This window comes from Notamacropus eugenii, chromosome 5 (assembly GCF_028372415.1).
Source record: "Notamacropus eugenii isolate mMacEug1 chromosome 5, mMacEug1.pri_v2, whole genome shotgun sequence".
Lineage (NCBI taxonomy): Eukaryota > Metazoa > Chordata > Mammalia > Diprotodontia > Macropodidae > Notamacropus > Notamacropus eugenii.
This window is the reverse complement of record NC_092876.1, coordinates 114006608-114026240: the sequence shown is the minus strand read 5'-3', so window position 1 is coordinate 114026240 and position 19633 is coordinate 114006608. Positions and strand designations below refer to the sequence as shown.

At 35.5% G+C, this 19633-nt stretch overlaps 1 protein-coding gene across 2 annotated transcripts in view; it reads left to right on the top strand.

Moving 5' to 3' along the window:
- Window positions 1-19633, top strand: part of TMEM135 (transmembrane protein 135) — a 345033-nt gene that overhangs the window by 200755 nt on the left and 124645 nt on the right. For both annotated transcript variants that reach the window (XM_072610608.1, XM_072610609.1), the window contains exon 6: window positions 15396-15442. In XM_072610608.1, coding sequence (XP_072466709.1) covers window positions 15396-15442 — 47 coding nt within the window. The remainder of the gene's footprint in view (window positions 1-15395; window positions 15443-19633) is intronic.

Genomic DNA, 19633 nt, shown 5'->3' with positions numbered 1-19633 from the left:
CTGGATATTGTGAGGGATTACATGTTGAGGGTATTACTTTGCTCCATTCCTAATGATCTTCCCAGCATGACGTTACTGAGTTGTTCTGCCATGCTGAGATTCTGTTTGTTCATCTCATTCCAGCTTTTGGGTGGAGACAACATTGGTATTTAGCCATGGTTAGATTGACCTTTACATTGATTTACTAGTGTTTTGGCAATATCCCAGAGAGGATTTTCTATAGCCAGTGCTTTGTAGCATTTTATATGAGGAGGTTTTAGCCTTCTGGACTAAAGGAAATCCCTAAAAGTGGTCACTTAAATAAGTTTTTTTTTTTTAATCCAACAAAAATTGTGTCTAAAAGCATCATTAAAGTGAACTTTTTTCATAATTATGAAAACTTCTTATGTCTTTACAAGTTATATTTTATTCAACTGAGATAGTATTGGATTTGTTTCTGGATGTTTGTTAAATTTTTGAGAAAGAATAATTAAGATTAATGCCTTCATAAAGCAGTAAGTTTTATACTCACCCAAGAAGAAATAAACTAATAAAGCTGTTCTTTTTTCTTGTTGTGATCCCTTTTGCTCTCAAGCAAGGTTACAGAAAGTTTAAAGATGCAGTTCTGAGCAAGTTTAAAGCTCAGTTATTAAAAGGAAATGGGCAGTTTGCTGAAACTGGAAATTTTATACTTCATACCTAAATAACTTAATTACTGAGACATTTATTTCTGCTTTGTCCATTTCCAATTCTTTAGTGAATATAAGCATCAAGTTTCTACTGTTTTTCTGAAAATATAGTAATTAGGAAAAGCCCATTCTTGCAAATCTTCCTGTGCCTTTTAATTAAAGATTTTTAGGAAAAGAAAAGGCTTATGTTTTCTTTCATGACTATTTTTGGATTCAGAAATAGTTCTATTAGAATGGAAGTTTGGTATAATGAGAACATAATACTTTTGAGTGAGTAGCTTGGTCCACGTGAAGGACTAAAGATTTTCTGAGGATCATGTTCTTTGTCTAAGACCTCCTACTGTTACTAGATGTTGAAATGTTGAAAAGACCTGGGGAACAGAAAAGTTGGTGAGATTGAATTCTTAGTTGAAAAACCTCTCTTTTCCCTAAGATCCCAGGATCTGATTCATAATAAATTTTATTTTTGTAATTTTAAAATATTTTTTTCTTATTTATTTCTTCACCAAAAGAAAAATAAATTGAGGGTGGGATGAAATGCCCATTAACTGTTTTCTTATAAATTTTAGTTTTCCTCATTTAATTGCTTTATTTTCTCTAAAGACTGAAATATATAATTTTATCCTCATCTGCATGTGAACTGCAGTGAGTTTATTGTAAGCTTACTAACGTTCCTCATACTATATACTATGTACCAAATTGACACAAAGTGATGATCCTAACTAATGAAATTTCACTTAGTACAGTTTTTGAAAATTTGATAGAGGAGAAAGCTTTTATATTCTTCTGATGAAAAGTATCTGAAAGCAAATTAAAAATTTTAATAAGGTTGAAAAGTTAATGTCTACCTAATGAGACCAAAAAGTTTTCAAAAACTTTTAATGTTCCCATTGATATGTTAGACAATATCTCTCTATATTAGATATAAACTATTTCAATGTTAAGAAATAACATATTCCCCATTATACTTTATATGCTAATGACAACTTTTCTCACATGGTGTAGCAAAATTTCTGCTACCATTTATTAGGATGCAGTTCAGTGATTCAAAAAAGATTTCAGTGTATACTCTATGCCTGGCATTATACACAGTGCCAGGGTCAAAAGGACGAAAACATGACATAAGTCTTGCCCCCAAGGGATATAGTATATACATACAAAGTGGAATGTAATTGAGACAAAGAGTGTTCTAGGTAAATTTGAGGAAGGAGCAGTTGCAGCTAAGGAGTGGAAAGGCTTTGTGGAGGAAGGATCTTTCAGAGCACCTGAGCTGTGCCTTGATTAAAGAGCAATTTTAACAGACAAATATGTGGGAAGGACTGTTTTTCCCAGGTGGGGAAGATACCCATGTAAATGCATGAAAGTGGAGTCAAGAAAGAGTAGGATGAAATCAAGGAATAATAGATAATCTTAATTTTTTCTAGTATGTATATTTCATCACCAGGAGTAACATGAAATTAAGGGGGAAAAGTTACTTTAGTTAGAGCTTAATTGTGGAGGCCTTTAAATGCTAGAAATGAATTTGTGAGTTATCTTGTAATCAGGGGTGAGTCACTGAAAGATTTCGAGGAGAGGAATGGTCAGACCTTTGCATTAGTATGCTTATTTTGACAGCTGAGTAAAGGATGATATGGAGAAGGGAGAGTCCGGAAGCAAGGAGTCTAATTACAGTAGTCCAATACTCCTCTGACCTACCTTCCTTTCTTTCTTAACACTAGTTTTAACACTAAAATTGACCACATCTATTATATACTGATCTCTAATCTTAATCCCCTGCCCCCTTTATCCTGTTGTTGCTTTATACCTTGCTAAACCCAATCCTGGGCTTTTTTCGTCTGTTTTCTTTATAACAATTCTTATTCTAATGAATGCTGAAGAATGTCACATAACCATATGACTAGGTCCACTCCATCTGTGTTTTCTAATGTCTGCTGGGTCCTCCCTACTTCATGACTCTGCCTCATACTCTTCGGTAGCTCCCTATTACCTTTGGTATACATCATTTAAAAAGTTGATTGTGATGTCAGTTAAAGCCTTCACAGTCTGGCTGCAATATTTCTAGACTTCTTCTATTTCCCTGTACCTCACCCCCCAATTATTCCTTTCGCACTATGTTCTGGCCAATTTATTGTTCTCCAAAGTGTAGATATTATGCTCCACATCTGTGTCTTTGCACAGGTTGTCTGCCATGCCTTATTTCTCCTAGTTTCCTTCAAAGTTTAGTTCAGGTTTCTTCTACCAAAAAACTTGTTTCATCTTTAGTCATCTCTCTAGTCTCAAATTACCTTCTATTTATTTACACACACGTTATATCATTATTGTAGAACATAAATTTATTTTTTGGTCTTTTTACGTGCAAAACCTTTTGTGTGATACATTTTTAAATTTTTAAAAACTTATTTTAAACTTAAATACAAAATGAGAAAAGGAAAAAAAAGAACATTGTTATGTACACAGCAGACATGATAGCTGTTTTAATAAATTGCATGTTGGATTGAATTAAAGTGAATTGAACTGTAACTGTGCAGGGAAGAACTTTAACCATTAGTGTATCAGAAAAATGGTACTGGCCCACTTGAGATTGCTTTTGCTACTACCTTTTATGATGATTAGTAATTTGCTTTATTGAAATGGGAAGCTACAGGCAGAAGTAAGGGAAGCTACACGCTAGAATACGATGATTTGGGACAGTGCCCTGTGTCACAGCATAACTGGGGAAGCAACTGAAATGGAAAAATGATTTAGTTTTGGGAACTGTTGTTTAAAAATGAAAATTTTAAATCTATACCCATCAAGGTCACCTTTACTACTCATTTTAAAACCTAATTTCACCATGTAAAAGGATACATGGATTTTGATGAAGGGTAGTTTCTGGTATAGGTCAATTAGAAATAATAAACCTAATTAGTTTTATTGATTAATATAACACTTTTCTTAATTTGTATGGATAAACATAAATTTTTGAGATTTAATTGCTCTTAATCTTCTAATTAGGCCAAGATTAAGGATTTTGTATCATTTATGGGAGATTTAACTTGTACAAAGAGAAAAGTATATTCATAAAGTTCCCCCCCCAAACTAGATCAAACAATTCAGAAACCAATATATATTCACCATAAGGAAGACTAGCATGTGGATGGGACGTTGTGTCACCATGCAGGAAAAATGACCCCAAAGTACATTCCTTTTTGTTAATGGTCCACTAGGAGAATGAGGAGAGAGGTGTCATGGAAACTGAAGGAAAGACTTTCTAGTAGGGCTTGGAGTTGGGGTGGAGGAGTCAGTAATGTCAGAAGTTGTAGAAAAGTCAACGAGGATGAGGTTGGAGAAAAAAGGTCTTTGGGTGAGAGATCTCAACTTTGAGAAAGCAGTTTCATAAGAACGGTGAGATCAGAAGCCAAATTTCAAGGGGTGGAGAAGTAAATGAATACATAGGCTCTTTCTAAGAATTTATTAGTTAATAGTAGGAGTTATATCTTCCTCTCACCTTCCCCCTCCACCTCCCATTCAGCTTTTAAAAATTTTCTTTCTTCCCCATTTCCTTGTAAGCCTCTAGGGAGTAGGAATTGTCTTAGGCCTTTCTTTGTATTTTTAGTGCTTAACACAGTACCTGGCACGTAGTAGACATTTATTAAATGTTTCTTAATTCTGACTCTGACAGAGCTTTACCAATTGCAAATTAAGGAGTACATGCAACACACAAAAGTGTTCTTTCACAGAAGAGCCCTAACCAAAACAGTTCTCTCTGTCCTGGTCTTCGAAAGTCTGAAGCCATAACATGACTTCTTGCATCTGCTATAAACTCTTGCTTTAACTTCAATTGAACTCTTGTAGAAGAGACCAGAGAGACCATCTGATTCAATACCTTCATTTTACAGATGTGGAAACTGAAGCTCAGAGAGGTTAGGTGACTTACCCATGGTCATATAGATAGTGAGCATGAGGTGGGATTTAAATTCAACACATTTAAATGAATGTTCTTTCAATTGTTCCAAACCATTCTTTTCAGTAGTCCTTATGTGCATCTCTTTTTATTCCTTCTTGTTTTCTTCCCATAGATTGTTTTAGACCTCCTTAACAGCTTTAGAGTCCTTCACCTGCTTCATTGTTATCAGATGACTTCACCTTCTGCTTTACTAAGTAGAAGTCTGTTTGATAGTAACTCTCTCAATTTCCATTTTCTTCACAGAATTTCTTCAGATATCTTTGCCTATAGTCTGCCTTACAGGAGAAAATCTACCTCTCCTATTCCTGTACTCTTGACCTCATCTCCTCTTAACTGTTTCAGGGGCATGATCCATCAATTATCCCCTATCGTTTTTATCATCTTCAACCTCTTCCTGTCTGCTGGGTTATTGCCCTTTGCATGATGATTGCTTATATTTATTTAATGCTTCAAATTTCAATAACATATGGCTGCAAATATGCTCATTAGCCTTCCTGCAGTTACCCCGTATCGAAATCTTTCTCCATCTTTTTTACTCCAAGAGTATTATGTTCTTTTTGTTTTATTTTTAATTGTTTTATTTTCAGTTCTGATTTGAGAAAAAAAGGAAAAACAAAACCTGTTGCAAACATGCATATTAAAGCAAACCAAATTCCTGCATTAGCCATATTCAAGTATATAGATACACACACATACATATATATATACATACATGTCATACATACACACACCCCTCAGTTTGCACTCTAAGTACATTGCCTCTCAATCTGGAGATGGGTAGCATATGTTCTTATAAGTTCTATGGAATTGTGATTGGTCATTTTGTTTATCTGATTTCTAAAGTCTTTCCAAGTTGTTGGTTAACTAGTTTGTCGGCACTGGGCCTAGATTCCTGAAGACCTGAGTTCAAATTTGACCTCAGAAACTAACTAGCCTTGTGAGCCTAGGCAAGTCACAAGTGTCTCTCAGTTTCTTCAACTGCAAATGGGCCTTTTAATAGCATGTACCTCCCAGGGTTGTTGCAAGGGTCAAATGAAAGAACATTTATAAAGTGCTTAGCACAGTGCCTTCCACATAATAGGTTCTTAATAAATGCTTGTTCTCTTCCCCTTTAAAATATTGTTATTAAGTAAATTGTTTTCTTGCTTATTTAATTTTGTATTAGTTCACATGAGACTTCTCAGGTTTCTCTGAAATTACCCCCTTCATCGTTTCTTACTGCAAAATTCCATTGTATACATGTTCCATAACTTGTTTAACCATTTACTAATAATGGGTACCACCTCAGCTTACAGTCGTTTACCATCACTGAAAGAGCTGCTGTGTATATTTTTGTAAATATGGGTCCTTTTCCTGTTTCTTTGATCTCTTTATAGTATAGATTTAATAGTGGTATTGCTGTTGAAGGGTATACATCTTAGAAATGAGACCTTTATCGGAGAAACTTGCTGCAAAGACTTCCCCCCAATTTCCTGCTTTTATTTTTAGTTGCATTAGTTTTGCCTTCACATTATGTACTCAAAACTGTCCATTTAATCACACAGGAATTTTTTCCTTATTTGGTCATGAACTCTTCCCCTATTTATAGATCTGATAGGTAAATTTTTTCCATGCTCCTCTAATTTGTTTAAGATATTGCCTTTCACGTCTAAGTTATGTACCCATTTGGTGTTTGTCTTGGTATATGATAATCAGAGATGTTAGTCTCTACCTTGTTTCTGACAAAATTCTTTCTCGTTTTCCCAAAGGCTTTTATTAAATAGTGAGTTCTTGTTGGCATCTTTGGAATTATCAAGCACCAAGTTACTTTGCTCATTTCCTTCTATAGATTGTGTATCTAATATGTTCCACTGAGCAATATCTCTATTTCTTACCTAGCACCAAATTGTTTTGAACATTAGAGCTTTGTAATATAATTTGAGATGTTCTGCTAGATTCAACATGTTCAAGACAGAACTGTCTTTTCTTTCAGGCCATCCCTTCTTTCTGACTTCCCTATTACTTTTGAGTACTACCATATTTCCAGTTACTTCACTATCTTTCATCCACCATATCCAATCAATTTCAAAGTCTGATTTGTTTTTTGCCTTCATAACATCTCTTTTATATCCCTCCTTCTCTCCTCTGATGTTGCCAGCATCCTAGTGCCATTGAAAATTGACACTGAAATGTTGGAGAAACCTTTTGGTTGGTCTCCCTGTCTCAAGTCTCTCCCCACTCATGTGTCCTCTGTTTAATTGTCCAGCTGGTCATCTCACTCTCTCCTCCTTGCTCCACTTTTAGTCAGTAAACTCCATTGTTTATATAAGACCCTCTTTTTTTTCTTTTAAAGCCTTTATAACCTGGCCACTTCTACCTTTCCAGTCTTCCTCTTCGTGCACACTCCATCTTTCAACTCTGGGCATTTTCTCCAGCTTTCCTCCATGCCTGAAATTCTCTCTCCTCCTTTATCTCCTAACTTCCCTAACTTTCTTCAGATTCCAGCTAAATTCCTACCTTCTCTAAGAAACTGTTCTCAATTGCCTGTAATGGTAGTGCTTTCTTTTGAAAATTACCTCCAACTTTTTCTCTATATATTTTGTTTGTATATAGCTGTTTGCATGTTGTTTCCCCATTAGACGGTAAAATCCTTGAGAACAGACTTTTTTGTTCCTGCCTTTCTTTGTAATCCTAGCATTTACCACAGTGATTAACATATGGTAGTTCTTAATAAATGCCAATTTACTGATTGACTGAAAATATTGGGGAAGCTGGAGGATGAGAGGCATGCTGATATTGTGATGGTGGATCTGTCCAGTATGCCCTCTATTTGGGGTTTTAATTTGGAATTCTGCCTGAAAAATAATTAAATGCTCCAAATTCTTTTTTGTTGTAGTTGTTTTAGTGCTTGGACATACATCTCAAAGAATTCAAAGTCAGGTTGACAGCCAGTATATAACAGAATAATCATAGGACACTTTTTTTGTGGTAGCAAAAAACTAGAAACAAATTGGGTTTCTTTTGTTGAGAAAAGTCTGAAAAAAACTTTTATAATTTAGTGGAATACTGAGCAGTAAGATATCAGAAATATGAAGATTTCAGAGAAACATGAGATTTTTTGAACTGTTGTAGAGCAAACTAAGCAGAACCAAGAGAACAATATACCTAATGACAAAAATGTCATTGAAAGAATTTTGAACTCTCAGTAACTGAAACAAATTAAAACTCCTAGAAGATAGTTAATGCAGCCTATTTTCTTCCCTCAGAGAGGTGAAGAACTACTAGGATAGAATATTGTATATATTGACAGATTCAGTTACTTCATTGGATGTTTTTGCTCAATTTTAGTTTATAAGGGAAGGTTTAGGTAGGAGAGTTGAAATGACTGTACTATAAAACAAAAAAACACCTATGACTTGGTATAGTAATTCTGAAAAATTATTTGGACCTATGCCCAACAGTCACTGAACTGTGTATAGCTTTTGAGCCAGCAGTTCCTCTAGTAGGCCCAAGGAATCATATGTACGAAAGATTACACTAATTCTTTCTGTAGCGGCAAAGAACTGAAAATTAAGAGGGTGCCCATCGGTGGGGAAATAATTGAACTAATTATGGTATATGAAAGTAATGCAATACCATTGTATGATAAGAAATGACAACAGGGATGGTTTAGAGATATTTGGGAATACTTATATGAAGAGTGAAATGAACAGAACCAAAAGAAAAATTTATTACATCAATACAATATTGTAAAGATTTTACTTCAAAAGACCTAAGAACTCTGCTCCATCTAATGACCAATCATATTTCATCAGAAAGCTGATGCTGAACTGCACTATCCACCTTCTGCTAGGGAAGTGAGATGATGAACTCGAATAGAATTTGGATACGACCAATGTAGGAATTTGTTTAGCTATGCATATTTATTACAGTAGTTTTGATAAGTGTGGGAAGGGGAAAAATAAATCCTCATTAACTGAGAAATAAAATAAAAAATTTGAAGAAATTAATGAAACAAACCGTGTGATTCTTCTTTATCCATTTCCTTTACTGGTTTGTCATCCTCATCTCATCCCCCCTCAAGACTCTGTCCTAAGCCCTCCTCCCACTTTGTACTGTGTTCAGTTATAATTTCTATCCTGTTGACTCTCAGACCTATAGACCTAGCCCTAATAGATCTCTTTTGCTCTACTCTTTCCTTACTAATTGTCTGTTGGACAGTTACCAGCGGATTGTCCTATAGATATCTCAAACTCAGTATAGTATGACCAAAACAATTTATCCCCACCCATCCTTTAAACCCACCATTATTTCTACCTTCACTGTTTCTCTTTGAGGGTACCATGATCTTTGCAGTCACAAAAGTTGGCAGTCTTGGAGTCATCCTCAAATCATCCCATTCTTTAACTCCCCATAGCCAGACTTTTGTGTAATTTTTTAACTTCTGTAGCAGTGGTGTCAAACTCAAATAGAAATGAGAGCCACTAATTCATCACCTAAAGATCCTGGCGAACCCCATATTGACTTAGTCTTAAAATGTAATATTATCTATGTTTTATTGTATTTTCATTTATTTTGTTAAATATTTTTCAATTATATTTTAATCTGGTTTGGGCCATACTCTGGAATATTATAGGCTGCATGTGGCTAGCAGGTTATGGATCTGAAACCTGTTCTGTAGCCTCTCTTGAACCACTTCATTCCATCTCTTTACTGTCCTCATCCAGGACTTCATACTCTTTCACATAGTCTGTTACAGTAGTCTCCTAATTGGTATCCTTCTAATCACTGTTCCCCTGCCTCCGTATTCTACACAGCTGCACAAGTGATATTCCTAAATGACGTCTGAATTTGTCCCTTCCTGTTATATTGTTAGAATAAAACATAACCTTCTTTTTTTGGCATCTTAAGTCCTTCACAGCCTTGCTCCAGCCTACCTTTTCTGTCTTATATTTTATTCCCCTTTACATACTCAGTGGGAAAATGAAACTGGCTGCTTGTTGGTGTTTGTACATGGCATACCATCTCTTGCTTCTACTTTTGCTCAACCTGTATGCCATATCTAGAATGCAATCTCTCCTAACCTTTATCTCTTAACATTCACAAGCTGCTTTCAGTGCTTTAGCTGTGTCCCTTCTTATATAATACCTTTTTTACATTCCCAGCTACAGTGTTGTGACTACTTTATATTTTTTATGAGTAATTTTTTTCAAATAGAATATGAATTTTGTGAGAACAAGGACTAATTATTTTTTTCTTTGTAGTACAGTGTCAGTCTTCAATACATGCTTGTTGATTGACAGCATAATTGCTAAAATATCTTCTAACTCTGATTCTAGTAGATTATTTTTTGTGTGTGAGAATTACTCATCTCTACCTAAGGAAATTTTTTACTGGCAATGAAATGTGAATTTGTAGAAAGAAATGCACAGCTGTATGGGAGGGATGAGAACCAGGCCAGATATGAATTACACCATACATAATCAGGAAAAGGATTTTCTCTGAATGAATTTTGGAATGAGCAGAAGCATGAGGAACTGGCTGATGGCCTAGGTATGGGCACAAGACATACCAGTTGTAACAATTAGTCCCACCTATGTGCATGTGAGTAGCATATCATGCTCCTGTTACATGGGTGAATCACCTGTGTGTGTGTGTGTGTGTGTGTGTGTATTGCCTTTCAGATGAATAGTGTGGAAAATATTTTCAATATGAATGTGTCTGAATTGCTAAGGTTCTTTTCTCAGGGCTTTTTACTAGGTCAGAATGGATACTCAAACATGTGGAACTCAGCTGGAAGGCAGCTGTTAGCTTCCTGACAGTAGCTGCCTGAAGCAGTGAATGCTGTTTTACTAGTCAAATATTGTAAGAAACAATATGGAAGTTTCTTAAAATATAAAACTATTCAGTAAGGCTATGCTGTATTTGTAAGTGGCACTGTTGTTGCCTATTGAAACTACTTTGGATAACATTTTTTAAAGAGTCGTCTGGGCTGGGGAGTAATACCTTAGGCCTGTTTCTCATTCTTATTTGAGGTTAATATGAGTGTCATTGTTCGAGTGAGGATAAGGTTCCCCATCATTTATCTGTATATAACTGGAATACTCCATCTAGATGACTTTAGCTACTTTGCTCTGCTGAAAAAAAAATTTTTTTTCAGCTTCTCTGTGCCCTGAATTTTATATAGTTTCCCTCACCACTTCCCCTAGCTGCTAAATTACATGCAAGTTTTTTTTTTTTCTGAATTGCATTTTGCTATATTAAGTAAAGGATTGGGGCCCCCACACCAATTATGTAAGCACATTTCCAAATTGGACCACAGCAAACTCATAGTTTGGTAGTGAGCCAAGAAGGCCATATGCATATAGGATCTTTAGGTAATTATGTTTGTTAGCTAACTTTTTTGATACCTTGACATTTTTTCAGAAGTTGGATATGCCTTTTCTCAATTGACTAAAGTTCTGTAGATATTCTCAGGCTACTTAATTTCCCCATTATCCTAGATTAGGGTCCATGCTTATATTCTGACCCTTTAAATCAATAGGCTCTAGTTCAGTCTCTGATTCATTACTTGGAATTAGTTTTGAACTGATCCATTGGTTAGGACTTCCTAGGTTGTAGGAAAGATTAAAGGATAAAGTGGAGGGTTCTGTAGAGATTATACCCTCCTCAAATAAGCACCAAGGATTGGACCCAAATTTAACAATAATAAAAGCTTCCCTGGTCCTTTTATCTTTCTCCAGCTTTTCCATCCTCTTTTTGTTTTTAGTCACTTTGCATACCTCCCTTTCAGTCTCTATCTCCCTCCAAGCAATTATTCCTTTCCTCAACTTTTCTTGGCTCTTCCTTTCTCTTTAAACAGTTACCTTCCCCTTCTGGTTTTTTTTTTGAGATGTATTTTAATGACTTGTTCAAAACAAACAAAAGAGATGGCAAAGGAAGAGGAACAAAGAAAAAAATCTAGCCGAACGTTATAGCAGCTTTTAAATACAGATCCTTGACTAACCTTTAATTTCAATAAATTTCAACTCCTGTCTGGTTTGTGTTTTACTTCTTTATGAGTTTTGCTTTGCTTTTTATTCATGCTAGATTCTCCATGTACCTTCTTATCTATATTTTTTCCACGAGAGGTCATTTAAAGATATTTAAATGATTTTTTTTTTTTTTTTTTTTTTTTTTACAAAATCTACCCTCAGGACTTGAAATTGTATAAAGGTTCGAGGTTCTTTGTTATATGCATTAAGTACTGGGCATTTATTTAACTTTGGTGTCTGTGAATAGCTATCTACCTTTTAGTAATTTAATTTTAGGTGGTTGTGATATAGCTTAACTACTCTCCATAGAAGTGCAAAATCTTGAAAATACAGACTTTACTGTTTCTACAACTGGAAAAAAAAACTTTAAAGTTAAATATGTTGCCAAGCTCTGCTTATTGACCCTTTGCCATAAATCAAGAAAGGAAAAGATTGTGGAAGCACATTTCATTCAGTTTAAAACAGTTAAAATAACCAATTTTCTTCATCTGATTTTCAGAAATCCTAATATTTCTTTAATATAGTTTTGTAATGTGTTGAAAAATTGGCTGTAAAGTATGCTTTTCTTCTTTTTGGCTATTTTTTTTTTTGCATATAGAGAGATAAAAAAATGTCAATTTTAGCAAAACTTACCTAATATGAAATGTAAGGACCTGAAAAAAACAGACTTCATATAGACTAGGTTTGGATTATAATTTTTTAAAATTATGTAACCATACATCCTCTAACTTGAGAATAGCCATTGTTTTCAGACCATGATTATACATGGTCCGAAACAGATAAATATGAACCTAATACAGTTTTCTGGTATATAATATGACATTTAATATACAATCTAGATTAGTTTCAGTGACTCTTTTCATCTGTTTTCTGAAGTGGATTCAATTGACATCTTTTCTGATTACTGCTAAATCTACGTATTTAGCTCTTACCTCTCCTGAATCTCCAGCTGGGTATATTCATCTAGATTAGGTATCTCCTACTCAACATACATAACAGAATTCCTTATCTGCCTAAACCCATGCCTCCTCTTGACTTTCCTTTTTTCTTTTGAGAGTACTACTATTTTTCTAGTCACACAGGCTTATAAGACTCTTCACTGTTTCTCCCTACCTCCATCCAATCAATTACAGTCTTATTGAATCTGCTATTTCACCATCTTTCATATCCCTTTCTCTCTACTTATACCATAATCACCCTAATTAAGATACTCATCATCTTTCTCTTGAACTATTTTAATGGTCTCCTGATTGCTCTTCCTGGCTCCAGTCTCTTTCTTCACCAATCCATCTTCCACACAGTTCCCAAATTGGTATTCTTAATACATAGGTTTGGCCATGTTACTCCTCTGTTTAAGGAGTGTCAGTGACTTCCCATTGCCCTTGGGATACTTCCAGGGGGACATTGGGAGGCCTTCATAGACTGCCCCCACTTACCTTTCTGGATTGATTTCACATTACTTCTCCCCACAAACTATGGTTCTACTAAACTGCCCTCCTTCTGTTACTTGTACATGATGTTCTATCTCCCTCTTTTGTACCATTGAACAATTCATCTCCTTCACTTGAATTGTTCTCCTTCCTCAACTTCTCCTCTTGTAACCCTTTCAAGGCTCAGCTCAAGTTCCCACCTCCCTTGAGACATCTATCCTCACAATCCCCTCTCCCAGCTTGTAAATATCCCTTCCCTTCAAAATATTACTTGCATTTACTTGAGATATATCCTGTATGTACTTCTCTGCAGACATGTATAATGTTTAGCTCCTTGATGGCAGGCATGGTTTCGTTTTTGTCTTTGTATTCCTACCACCTGGTACAATGTCTAGGAATTTGCAAGATAGTTTAATATCTTAAGTAAAGGCCAGAATTATCTTCCGTCTTAATTCATATTGAAGTACTAGAACTTTATATCATCATCATCACCTCTTTTTTTAAAAATCAAGACCTTAACCTGTTTGGATAGCCAAGTTCTGAGTAAAGTTACATCTTTTCTCTTTGGTAATTCAGAGCCTACTGTATTCTGTATTTCAGCCAAACCTAAATAATGACAGTTGAACAAGCTCTGAATTTTGTACATTAAACAACGTAGGAATAACCTGTGTAAGTATGAGATAGTGAATAGACCTGGTCTTAGAATGAACAGACGTGGGCTCAGATGCTTTCTGTGACAGCAACTGTCACAGAGACTGGCTGTATGTTTCTGGCTTAGTTGCTTCAGTTTCAGTGCCCCAGGCAAATCTTTAAGACTTCAAATTTCTGAGAAGTTGTAAATTTGCATGACTACAGTGAACTCCCCAGGAATTCCTTACAGCAATGAAATGGAAAGTTCATATAGTGGGGTGTTAGTAACACAGAAATCAAGAAGATCCGTGTTCAAATACTGGCCCTGCTACTTAACTGCCCTTTTGAATTTGGGCAGATATCTTAATCTCTCTGGGATCTTAGTTTGTTTATCTGCAAAATAAGAAGGTTGTTCTAAGGTAAGAGTTCTTAAACTTTTTGTATCATGACCCCCTTTGGCATTCTGGTGAAACCTGTGGGTCCCTTCTCAGAATAAAGTTTTAAAATGCAAAAAATAAAATGTATATGATTATAAAGGAAACAAATCATATTGAAATACAAGTATAAGTTATCAAAGTATTAAAAAAACAAGTTCATGAACCCTGAGTTAAGGACCTCTGCTGTAAGGGATGTGTAAAGGCCCTTCTTAGGACTCATGATCTTCCAATTAAGGAGAGAAATGGGTGAGTTATTTGATTAAAAGAAGAGGGATTCATTTGTTGGGGAAAGGACATAGTGGTTTTTCTAAGGTGTGCTGTGAGAGAAAAGGAGGCTAGAGGTCAGAGTAGGCTGAGAAATCTAGGGGTTGGGTTGTAGACCCACCATGATGTAATGGAGTCTTGGAATTGGAGTCAGAGGACCTAGTTTTCATGTCACTAATGTCACTTCTACTTAGTTATCAAAGCTACCTTAGACAGATCACTTAATTTCCTTGGGCCTCTCTTTTCTCTTAAAATGAAAATGTTGTGCTTCATTATCTCTAAGGTTCTTCTTAGCTCTAGATTCTTTAAATCCTGTGACTCGTTATCAGTCACTTGGTCCCTTTTCTTGTACAATTTTAAAATGTATCAAGATCTAGGTTTTAATTGTTTCGGGGAACAAAAGCCAAACCAAACTGTAATTATAGGGTTTGACAGATACTGGTCCAGGGTCAGCAGTATTCCAAATTCACATGAATGTGAGCTTCTTGAATGTGTGTGATGGTGACAAGAAGGTGAAAGGTGTTCATACGGTATGACTCCCATTCTTTGTTATTGGGCTGGGTGAGACTTGTGGTTTTTATGTAATTCTTACATGCTATGGTGATGACAGCAGTAGCACTGTATTTCCTGAGAGTTATACAAACACTGTTGCAGGAAACAATGTATTATAAATTCATCATTTCCTTCATATTTTTGGGAACAGAAGGGTGCTTTTCAGTTTAATGAACATCACTTATTGGGCCTTCTTTATAACTGTTAAATTGGCATATTGACTTAGTGAATTATCAGACCTAACTTCACCTGATTGCTTTTAGTTTACTCCCTATTTTCTATATATTTTAAGCTTGAATAATGATATGTTTTAAAATAATTGTAGTCATTGATAAAATATAGAACTAATTCTTTTCCTAAAAATACTTAGCTTGCTTAGTTTTTGAGAAATTTATAAATGATCATGTTCATGTTTGAACATTATTTACAAATAATTTATTTTCTTCTGGTTATAGGTCCTTTTGTTCTGCATCACAGCTGCCATGTACATGTTCTTTTTCAGGTATGTTTTATTTTTAATAAATATTGCTATTTATAATGCTTTAAAATACCAACATATTTCAGCTCATTTTGCAACTTTACGTTGATTTGTAAAACAAAAGTGGTTTACACAAGACCAAAATTACCTTGAAAAATTAAGAATTTGGCGCAATTTAGTCTTCTATGATTAATTTATCTCTTGTTCAGAAGATATTGTATATTGTTTTTGCTTTAAATATGAAAAGCTTGGGAACTCATATTGAATTCTCAAAACATGTCAATTATTAGGTGTGTAGGTGAGGTAGCATGGTAGAATGGAAAGAATATTATTATTGGATTTGAAGATAGAGTTCATGAGTTTGAATTTGGGCTCTGTTACTCATATCTGGTGTGATGTGGGGCAAGTCACTTAACTGTCATTTCTGAAAAGATGAGCCTATGTTTGATGATCTTGAAAGTCCTTTCCAGTTGTAAAGCCTGTGATCCTGTTTACTTATTTTTTTTATGTTCATTAGGCTGTAGATATGACATTAGTTCAAAGTCCTTTTAGGAACAGTTTTAGATAAAGCATATGCAAACATATTCTTTGTCCTTTCTATTAATTTGTTTATTCTCTCCTCTTTGTGTATTATACACATATTTGAGAAGAAAACAAAGTAACAGAAAGTTTAGTTTCCCCAAATAATTTTCTGCGCTCTCCTTTGCCTCTTCTCTATGTATACATATGCATGTATAGAGCATGTTTTTTTCTTATTAGGCCAAAATAGTGAATTTCTATTCTTAATAAAATAAAAGAATTGCACAGAACAGTTAATGAAGGATGATTTCTACACCTTCCATTATCTACAGAAAACCTTTTGAAGACCTGATATTATGTAATATGTGAGAGTAAAAAACTGTTAGAACAGATAAAGAAATACTGTCTTAGGTTGGGGGTGGAAGAAGTAGGTATCATTTGAATGTCTCTGCAGCTTTTTTCTCTCTCAAAGATTGCAAGCGGAGATGCTGTTCTTGGAGCAGTAAATATTTGATTTAACACCCTTCGAATCTTAGAAATGAAATTCCCCCCATGAAACTGGCATACCGCTTTTCATGTGTTATATATTGTCCTTACAGAATAGTTCAGTAGACATTTATGTTAGTCTGTTCATAATCATATGTTATACTAGGTATTTGGGTGTAAATATGTAGTCTAGATAAAATATTTTCTTCTTGTAACTAACAGTCTACTGCAGGGATATGTCATACATAAATAACTATAATGTAAAATAATGCATGACAAATTAGTAAAAGTGCAGAAAAAAAATACTATGTGAGTTCTGGGGGGTGGAGGTAGGGAGGGTTGATTCCCACCTGGTAGTAGATGGCTGCAGCAAGTGGGATAGCAGGGAAATGCAGTCATGAATTGCTTACTATTGAAGATGGCATGAGTTGTACTTTTAAAAAAGATAGGCAAGAATTTACCAGGCAGAGTGGAAGGAAGTCATTCTAGGCATAAGAAGTAACATGAGCAAAGTCACAGAGTTAGAAACTATATGGTGATGAATGTATAGTTCAATTTGGCTCAAATATTGAGTTAGACACAATGAGCTATGACTGGAACGCAGACACAGTCTAGTGGCACCAGATTGTGAAACGCTTTGGGTGCCAGACTATGGATTTTATACTCTGTTTAGTAGATAGTTGAAAACTGTGGAAGCATTTTGAACAAAATTTTAAGACCAGCTCTATGCACATAAGGAAGATTAGTCTACAAATGTATGAAGAATAGATTTGGAAAGGTGAAGGAAGTAAAGGCCAGAGGACTTCTGAGGAAGTTATTGGAAGAGTCCAGGTAGGCATCGTGAGGGCTCTATATTTGGGGAAAGGTCAATTAGAATAGACAGAATGAGCCATGTATGAGATATACTGTGGAGGTAAAATGAATGCAACTTGATAATACATTAGAGAGACTTAAAGACAGACCCTCGGACAGAGAGAAAATGAGAAGTCAGAGAGAAAAATTATAGGATGATGATTAAACCTTGTGGAATAAGATGAGAATTTAAAGAAAGGGCAGGTAGAAGATAAGGTTGTAATATCTCAAAAGTCAGAGGAAGAGTGATTATCCAGATAAAAGGAGTTGGGTATGTAGCTGCGTCATACAATGAGAATAGAACAAGGGGAATGAACACTGAGGAGGCCTTTAGCTTTGGCACTGGGTTTGGGGTTATTTTTAAGAGAGTGATCTTAGCATAATGGTGGCAATGGAAGCCAGATTACAGAGACTTGCAGGGAAAATGGATGTGAAAGAAGTGTAGACTTGGAGATATTTCACTTTTTAAAAATGTTTGGCAGTGAATGGGAGGAATCAAATGACTTTATAGCTAGAAAAGTTGGAAGAACCAATGGAAGTTTATTTAGGATTGGGGCAAAATGAGCATGTCTATAGGTATATGAGAAGAGTACTGTGAAGAAGATTTTGAAGATACCTGAGAGAGAAAGGGTCACTGCTAGAGCAGGGTCTTAGAGGGAAAGGAAATAAGAATTAAATAGAGGAATTAGTCTCAATAAATATTTATAGATACTTTAGGTAAAAAGAGAGAGGCAAGCATTCAACGACAACATGTTACCAGGGCATCAATCAATCAATTAACAAGCATCTATTAAGGGCCTTCAATATGCCGTGGCCAGTGCTAAGTACTTGGGATAAAAAAGTTAAATGATCTCTTCCCTCAAGTGTCTTACATTCTACACAGGTTGTGTGGGGGTGGGGTTTGGGTACTAGAGTTTGTAGGTAGAAAAAAAAAGGCAGGGAGTTAACATAGTCTTAAGATGTGTGTGTTTTTGTCCTTTGTTGCTGAAGAAGACCTGCCATTAGAGAAATGATGACATGACTTGTACTTGACTTTGTTTTGAGTGAGAGAGGGCTGTGCAGGTCACCAGCTTCACTTCCCCTCCAGAGCTATCTGAATCCAGTGACCAGATATTCATCAGGATGACTGGAGATGACCCAGGATAAGGCAGTTGGGGTTAAGTGACTTGCCTGAGGTTACACAGCTAGTGAGTGACAAGTGTCTGAACTCAGGTCCTCCTGACTCCTGCACTGGTGCTCTCTTCACTGCACCACCTAGCTGCCCTAGTCTTAGGATACATTGAGAGGCACAGAGGGAGGTAATGGTACTGTTTTACACTGCCCTGACCAGATCAGGCCTAGAATACTGGGGTTAATTCTGGGTACCATATTTTAAGAAAAACATTGGTATATGCTGGATTGTGTCAGTTCCAATTATCTAAAAAGAGTAGGTGGCTGAAATATCCGAGAGACCTGTGCCATTGACAAACATAGCTAGAGAGGTGGGAGTGGAGAGGCAGGTTTAAATGCTGATAAGAAAGCTTGCTTTTGTAAGTGATGAAGGGGAGCTCAATATCATGAGCTGCTAAGTGTGGGAAAGCAGTTGTCAATTAGAAAAGCCCAATTTTCACATGGGCTTTCATGGTACTGCTCCATTCCCGAAGTGCCTTCACACATTTGTCATGGAATCATTTACTAGGGCTCAATCTTCCGGTGGTTTGTTTATCCTGAAGAAGTAAGAATAAATATATTTACAACCAAGACATTAATTCAATCACTACATTTGGTGTTTGCCATTTGAACTTTTTTTCCCCTCATAAGTCCGCCTACCAAAATCTTTTAAGAGGTTACTTCCTGTACTCTGGTAAACCCTAGCAAACACTTGTTGAAGTTAATTGATTTAGTTTTCAATTAATTTACCTTTTGGAAGAAAGACTTCATGCAAATATGAATGAAATGGGTCTGGGTTGTTTTTTTCCCTAATAAAGAAATAGATTAAAACAAAAATAATATATAAAGTTTCAAGATACATGGGATCTTAAACTCAAAGGGACGATAAAGGGATTGTAAGTATTTTATGTCAGTTATTAGTGACTGAACATCATTGCAGCTGTTCAGTGGTCTCTGAAATTTTATAGTCTATCTCCTCTTAATGAATATGTCTCCATTACCAAATAGATTATTATTGCCCTTGCATTTTCAATTATAGAAGGAAGGGTCAGGAATAAAATGACCCTTGGGACTCTGCTGTCTTTAAGAGTCTCTCTGCTGGTTACACCCAGAAACTTTGTTGGTCAGGAAGGGAAGGTTTTATTCAGGAGGTGTTAGAAAGTTAGATTATATCATATCTTTACTATACTTTATGCTATTAAAAAGCAA